Source organism: Aphanomyces astaci (assembly GCF_000520075.1).
Source record: "Aphanomyces astaci strain APO3 unplaced genomic scaffold supercont1.248, whole genome shotgun sequence".
NCBI lineage: Eukaryota > Oomycota > Saprolegniomycetes > Saprolegniales > Verrucalvaceae > Aphanomyces > Aphanomyces astaci.
The window spans coordinates 329-8309 of NW_009798511.1; the positions used below are offsets into that span (position 1 = coordinate 329).

Consider the following 7981-nt stretch of genomic DNA (forward strand, 5'->3'; position numbering starts at 1 on the left):
GCAGAGACCTCCATATCATGTGGGTCGCGGGTCTTGGTCGTGGTGCGCGATTGGAGAACCGAAAACCCTTCGGCCAGCGCGGTGCGGACGGCATCTTTAAATATCGAAGGATATGTCCGAAAAAGCTGCGTGCGCGCAGCTGAGTCGTTGAGGCCGTTCATAAAAATAGTCACCTTAGTCTCTTCGGAGAGCGAAGACTTCTGGGTGACACAGGACGCAAGGAAGCGCAGATCGTGGACGCACTCACGAATAGAGCGCTTGCTTTGCCTGGCAGATAGGTACTCCGCGCGGTACCGGAAGTCGCTGTTCGCTGGCAGGAACGCTGCCTTCAATTGTTCGATGAAATCATCGAAATTGGCAAACGCGAAGCCATCGTCGCAAGTTAGGCTCCAGACCCAATCATCCGCACGGCCAGTAAGGTGCGACATGGCGAAAGACACGCGGATCTCATCGTCATCGATGTTCAAAGCATCCGCGGCACGACTAACTTGCTTGTTCCAACGAAGCAGTTGGTGTGAGGCAAGTCCTCCATACTTGGGGACTACGAGCTTTACGGCGCGTTGCTGCGGCTTCGAAGCTGTCTGCGCGGACATACGCGCAGTCGTGTGATGGAGGGTGTCCTCCAGAGCACGTCCTCGAGCGTTGAGGTCGGCAACTTCTTGTAGCGCGGCATCGCGCTCGGAAGCAAGTGATTGCGCTTGCGCCGCAATGTCTTGCCGAGCATTCTCGCCATGGCGAGCAAAGCTTTCAACCAGGTGGAGCTGCGCTGGAGGCGCCAGCGCGTGGATCAGGCTCCAAGCTTCTTGTTCCCCGAGAGCGGAACACATGTGTCGGATCGTGACAAGGTGGGTCTCGGAGAATTGGGCAGAGGACATTGCGCGGCGGAGGGGAAGGTTGATGGACGAACTGGAGTGCTACCAGGTGTAATGGGGCGCACAGAGGAAGGTTTGTAGAACACGGTATATTATTAACTGAGAGAACTAGCTATCTCTGAGCTTGTTTCCTTGGCGCGCGGCAGCGCACCAGTCATGCAATTCATGTCAAATGAATGGTGCTGCTGCGGATGTCGCAGAGCCAGTGATTCGAGACACTTGGATTGCCAAGTGTCCTCTCGGGTCAGGATTGGAACTGACCAATGGGATGTCGCGTCCAGATGTTATCCGGACCCCGTTACACGACTCAGTCGCTTGTACGAACCTGGTGTTGAAGTTCCACTGTCACGGCGACATACCATCGTGTTTGGTTAATTGAGTTTGGATTATCATTTTTAAGACATTCCTCCGCGAGGGCCGACACTAGAACCACATGTTATGGAACCGCTTCACCAATTGTAACGCGCCTGCTCGACCAGGGGCGGTGTGTAATCTTCGGTTTTTACTTCGCTCAACGCATCATACCTCGTGTTTCGACCGATCTTCTTCGAAGTTCGGTCCTCGTCTTCGTACGCGGCCCTTGTTATCCGGATTCCCCAGGGGAGGGACGGATAAATCCTTGCGGAAATAATCCGGGGAAGCCGGGGATCGAACTCACGACCTTTGAGTTAAGAAACCGATGCTCTACCACCTGAGCTATTCCCCCCCCCGCGACATACCATCGTGTGTATAGAGAACTTCGATCAAACCCTCGGATCACAGCTCTGACCAAAGCCAGTGGCGACATCTTGCCGGCTTCCCTCACGTCATGGTAGCCACACTTCACGTCCCCATATATTGCCACTCATTCTTATGTTTTCCTCTTATATATATACTGTATGTAGGGACTTGTCACTGAGCAACATTCAGCGCATCGACGCCGACTTTGCCGTGCCTCATAAAGTACGCTCTCTGAAGCTCCGCAACAACCTGACGCCGATCTTCAATTTGACGTTGCCGCCTCGTTTCAAGATTCTCACGCTGGCCGGCAACCCCCTCGTGGACACGCGCATCAGTCGCGCCAAGTTTAACATTCTCATCCAGTGCACCCACGTGTCGGCCACGGTCGCGACGACTGCCCCGCCCCCAACGAGCGACTCAAGACCCCGTTCAACTTTGAGCTGTGCGTCCTTACAGACCCGAACAACCTAAAGGAGATGCAAGCCGCTCCGCTTTCGACCTTCAGGGCCTCATTCGTGACCAGTGTGCTGCCCATCCTAGGTGCCGCGGTCGGCGGAACCATCCTCCTCGCCGCCCTCTTTGTGCTGCGCTTTTGCCGCCACCGCCCTGCTATCGGATTGCAAAAGTCCAAGACCTAGTCGTCGCAAGAAGGGGACATGGAGCACACCACGGCCGCCGACGGCAGTCCACCGGATGAGACTGGAAGGAAGCTGTCTGCTTCGTCGGCGTGCGTTCTGAAGGACACAACCTGGTCCAAAGCCACCAAGGTGGAACCGTCTTTTCGCATCGCAGGACCCGTCGATGCCCGGACGCACGCTGTCCACCCATTTTTCTAGCCAATCAGTGGACGGCATGGGCCATCCCCCCCGATGATGTCCTTGACATTTGTCCATTCAAAGGGTACATTCGTTCTATATTCCGCTACCAAACTCCATACTAACTCACTCATGCTACATGTATATGTGACCATTAGTCACGTCAACATTGCCGTTTGTACGAACCAACGGGTGGCGCTGGTGTCTGTCCGAGACAATGCCGAGTTGACCCCGCTTGTACAGTACATGTGCTCACACGTATATCTTCTGAGGCGCATTGTCATGCTGTCATGGCTGTGTACCGCATTACATGGACTCAACCAAACGATGCGTTGATGCTAGTGATGGAGTTCATGCCTGGAGGCTCCTTGTTCGATGCCATGGTCGAAGCGTCGATTGGGGACGCCAAGAAGCTGCCCATATAGCCTACGCCGTGGCGCTGGCATTGGCCCATGTGCACGCCACCTGCCAGCAGTCCATCGGTCGAATTTCTGCCAAAGCCATCTTGCTCGATGGACGCGGTAGCGCCAAGTTGCATATCCCTCGATGCCTCATGAAACCTCATACAAGCAGTCATCATGAAGCCATATGGGCCGCTCCTGAAGGTGCTGGCACGTCCATGGCGGGAGACGTATTTGCGTTTGGCGCACTTTTTGCCACGCTTGACCATGGCGACTTTCCCGATAACGCGTCATCAGCCCACGACTTGTTTAGACCGACATGCCTACTGTCACAGTTCCGGATACAAGATCCGGATCCACGTAGCTGTACCACGGCATACAGGTTGAAGACAAAGTCAGTCCCAAACCCACGAGCGGCCAACGACGCCGCTACGTGCCAAGGAAACAGCAAAGGGGTCGCCACCCCTTTGCTTCGGACCACCCCCGGCCCGTTATGTATACCAGCTCAAGATGACTGGTCCTGCTTAGCTTAGCTTAGTCATAGCGTTAGATTGCTATAACGCTATCAATTCACTTCTCCATTTACCATCTACTGCGCCTTCCTCTGCGCACGCACGTTTACACCTGGTAGCACTCCACGTTCGTCCACGGCGTATGTCTTCCTTCTCCACCCCCATTACGCCAGCGCATCAACTGGTCCTCGACCGCATGTACCTGGTGTTCGGCGAACAAGACACCGCAACCCTCCTCGGTGGCCTCTCCCCCGAGAACCAAGCCCGTCTGGTGGAGGGCATCGGTCGACTTATCGACCAAGCCGTCATGGATGCCATCACCCCCCTGACTGCACTTCACGCCGCTCTCGAAAGCCAAGTATCCACTATGGCAGCCCATGGTCGTACTTTTGAAGAGTCACTCGCACGCAGCGCGACTGAAGTCGAGCGCCTTACGTACGCGCTTCATACCTCCGAACAACAGAGCCCCTCTCGGCTGAAGCCGATCAAGATCGAGGTCACCAAATTCGGTCGAGCGGAGTCCGACAAACTCCTCCGCTGGATACTCCAAGTTGAGACCGCTGCGAACGCGCAGCGTATCCTGGATGACGACACTCGAGTCGCTTTCGTAATGTCGCACTTGAAAGGCCATGCCGAAGATTGGGCGTTTTCCAAACGCCTCACGGACCCTTTGTGCTTTCCCTCCCTTGACGACTTCATGCATGAAATGAAGTCCACATTTCTGCCCCCCAATAGCGACTTTCGCTATCGCACCAAGTTTCTTGAATGCAAACAAGAAAAGCGCTCCCTACAAGAATACATCCACGACCTTCGCTTTTAGGCAGCGAACGTCAACGACGAAGAATCGCTCCCTGAAGCGATGCGCGTCACTGTGTTCATGGTTGAATCAAGGCCCCGCGCGGACTGTTCCGCGAATATCCAACCACGTTCGAAGCCGCTGTTCGAATCGCGCTCTCAGCGTCGTTTTCATCGACGCTCGCCCACGGCCGCACGAATTCCTCCGGCATGGAAGTCTCGACGGTTGCTCATGGTACTGAAGACCGCAAATGCTTCAATTGCGGTCGGGTGGGTCATCTGTCGCGGGCATGTCGTTACCCCCGCCTTGTGAACCCCGACTGCCCGCGCCCCCAACATACCCCCTCCGGTCCCCCCAACCGCTTTTCGTGTGGCCCATCGCGTCCCCAGCCCCGTTCTTTCCAGAACCCCGCTGGGGCGGAAAACGGACGTTCCCAGTAGGCACGAGGATTGGTGCTGTGTGCCGCGATGACACACTCCATAGACCCAGCCTCAAACACAGATTTCCTTCTGTGTCGTGTTGGGCTCCAGCCCAAGCAAATGCTGTGCTTTTCCCTTTTCGTGCCTGGCTTCCCTGCCAGACTTACTGTTCTGATCGATTGTGGAGCTTCTAACAATTACGCTAGCCGCTCTACCCTTGGTCGCTTTGGTTTTCTCCCCCGATCGGACAACTCCGATCGGGTCTGTGTGAAGATGGCTGACGGTCACGTCGCGACTCAACCCCGCGTTGTGGCTGAATTTGCCATCAAGTTCGATGATTTCGACTCCATCGAATCCTTCATCGTGATCGACCTCGATGAGAGGTGGGATCTCATCTTGGGCATGTCGTGGTTGGAATTTCACCAACCCTGGATCGACTGGTAAGCCAAGACCATTCACAAGGTCACTTGGCTTCGAAACCAACAACCTTGGATTCATCGGCGCGCTGCCGACAAATCCCCCCCTTCGACTTCCCCAGCCGACCTTGCCACAGTGGCGATAAGTAATGAACTCGCCCCTTGTCCCGCCTCGACGCGTTTGTTGGCCCCAACGCAGCTTGGCTCGCAAGTCTCGACTCCGGTGTCGTCCCCTGTTATCACAGCAGAGTCGCGCTCTGCCGTCGCCGTCCCTAGCCCGCCATCGTCACGGACGATCGCCACCGATACGCTAGTTTGTAAAGCGTGCAACCTAGACGGGTTGCCTCGGACATCCTCCGAGATCCTAGCACTGCCGGAGATGAGTTTTAACGCGTTTGTCGCGTCCCTTTGTGCCGAAGAGATCCGGGGTATCGCTATGATAATCCATCGGCGAGGAACTAGATCTCCTCTCGACGTCCACGGTCGACGAGTCGGTTCTACCACTGCCAGCGAAATCACAGACGTGTGATTCCCTCCGTACGAATCCGTATTTTGACTTCCTCCGCGAGTTTACGGACGTCTTCCCTGATGAATTTATAGTCGCATCCCTGTCGACAAAGGCGTACGACACGAGATCGATCTCCTGCCGGGCACGAAGTACTGTGTCACGCGGCAGTGGCCGCTTCCCCGCGAGCAAGTGGAAGCTATCGACGCGTTCCTCGCGGCGCGCAAAGCCGCCGAACATGTCCGCGAAAGTATTTCGCCGCACAGTAGCCCTACGTTCTGTGTCAAGAAACCCAACGGCAAGTGGCGTATTGTTCATGCCTTCAACAAGCTGAACACCGCCACCATCCCGGCTTAAACACCCATCCCCCGCAAAGATGTCATCATTGACGGCATGGGGCGTTCCAGCATCTTTTCCACCATCGACTTGCACGATGGCTTCTATCAAATCCTGATGCGTTTGGACGATGTGCCCAAAACAGCGGTATCAACCCCCAGCGGCATGCTCTGGGAGTGGCTGGTGATGCCACAGGGGCTTTCCAACGCCCCCGCCACGTTCAAGCGCATGGTGACCACTAAGTTCCGCGCCCTGCGCGACTTCGCCCCCTCATATTTCGATGATATCTACATCCACAGTCGCGCGTCGGCAACCTCTTCGGTCGCCGAAGCACACCGCGGCCACCTCCGCACGGTTTTCGAAGTCCTCCGTGCTAACGGCCTTTATGCCAACATCGCCAAATGTCTCTTTGGCGTCGACGAAATCCCTGTTCTCGGTGACTTGGTGGGTGTACGCGGCTGTCGGGCTGATCCCGACAAGATTCAGGCCATTGTGGATTGGCCCACCCCATCCTCCGTCAACGACCTCCGGCGTTGGTTAGGGCTCGCCACCTACCTCCACAAATACTCGGCGAGCTTCGCCGACCTCGCTCAACTGTTGTTTCGTCGTTTGGTCAAAGACGCTCCTTGGGTGTGGGAGGACTCCTACCAATCCTCCTTCGACGCCCTCAAGACCAGCCTACAACGCGCGCCCATTCTGGCGCTTCCTGACTTCGGGCGTCCATTTTCGGTTGTGTGCGACGCATCCAAATTCGCAATTGGATGTAGCCTGATGCAAGCCGACGCGGACGGGCGCGCTCGTCCCGTGTCATATCAAAGCCGCCAACTCCTTCCGGTGGAACACTCATACCCCGTTCACGACCTCGAGCTTCTGTCGATGAAGTACGCCCTCACCAAATTCCGCATCTACCTCCTTGGTAGCAAGCCCTTCGTGATCTATACAGATCACGCCTCACTCCGCACGGTGACCAACCCGCCGCACCTCTCGCAGCGAATGAAACGATGGCTTTCGTTCTTTGTGGAATTCACCTTCACCGTCCAATACAAACCGGGCAAGGACAACATCCTTGCCGACGCCCTCTCTCGACGTCCCGACCTCGCCCTTAACACTATCGGGTTCCTCCATTCCGACCTTCAAAACCGCATCCGCGCGGTTTACGCCTCGGACCCCACGTGCTCTGCGCTTTTGTCAGCATTAACGGCGCCTGCCCCTTCAAAGCCAAGCCGTTCCCTGTCACTACTCCATTGCTATTTTATCCGCGATGGTCTCCTGTATTTCACCCCTTTCCGCGGCGACGAACCTCGCATCGTCGTACCAAGCGACGCGCCATTACGCACCGCTATTCTCCGGTCCTTCCACGACTCCCCCAGCGGTGGCCGTTTCGGCCGCGACAAGATGTTCCACGCGGTCGCGCGTTCATATTGGTGGCCGCGCCTCTACAAATCCGTGATTCACTACGTCGCTCGATGCGACGCATGTCAACGCACCAAGATCACCGCGGCCTCCAAAGCACCGCTCCAACCGCTCCCGACACCCGACGAACTTTGGTCATCCATCAGTATGGACTTCATGTTTGGCCTTCCACGCGATGTACGTGGCCATACCGGCATCATGGTGTGTGTCGATCGCGCCTCCAAGTACGTGGTGGCAGTCCCTGGCAAGGACTCGGTCAGCAGCCACGACGCCGCCCGCCTCTTCTTTGACAACGTCTTTTGTCGCTTCGGCCTCCCACGCTCCATCGTCTCCGATCGAGACCCCCGTTTCACTGCCCACTTCTGGTCGACGCTCTTCGACCTCTGCGACACCGACCTCGCCATGTCCAACTCCGACCACCCTGAGTCGGACGGCCAAACCGAGCGCGCAAACCGTGGCCTTGAGGACATTCTCCGCTCCTACTCCGTCCGTCAGTCCTCCACGTGGAGTACGTTCTTACCCCACGCAGTATTTGCATACAACGCCTCCGTTCAGGCGTCCACCGGGTTCTCGCCCCATTATGCGGTCCACTTGCAGCACCCCCGGCTGCCTCAACTCTTAGACAGTCCCCGTTTGAGTGGGGGAGGGATCCAAATCAACGCCCCCAATGCCCTGATCCGAACTAAACAAGATGTAAAGTCCTCCGTCTCCAAGCGCCAATCTGTCATGCAACAGATCAAGGATAACCTAGCCACCGCCCAACAGCGACAGGCTAC

At 56.4% G+C, this 7981-nt stretch overlaps 1 protein-coding gene and 1 pseudogene across 2 annotated transcripts; one reads left to right on the plus strand and one right to left on the minus strand.

Annotated features, from left to right (window-relative positions):
* Positions 1-1044: 1044 nt before the first annotated feature.
* H257_18873 (hypothetical protein) lies at positions 1045-2428 on the plus strand (the record flags this gene model as incomplete). The annotated part of the gene is made up of 5 exons (XM_009848005.1): positions 1045-1115; positions 1606-1683; positions 1757-1976; positions 2015-2173; positions 2231-2428. The coding sequence occupies 5 exons, from the start codon at positions 1045-1047 to the stop codon at positions 2426-2428; spliced, it is 726 nt and encodes a 241-aa protein (XP_009846307.1).
* H257_18874 lies at positions 1506-1578 on the minus strand (annotated as a pseudogene). Its single transcript has one exon. The product of its transcript is annotated as a tRNA-OTHER (tRNA).
* Positions 2429-7981: the final 5553 nt, after the last annotated feature.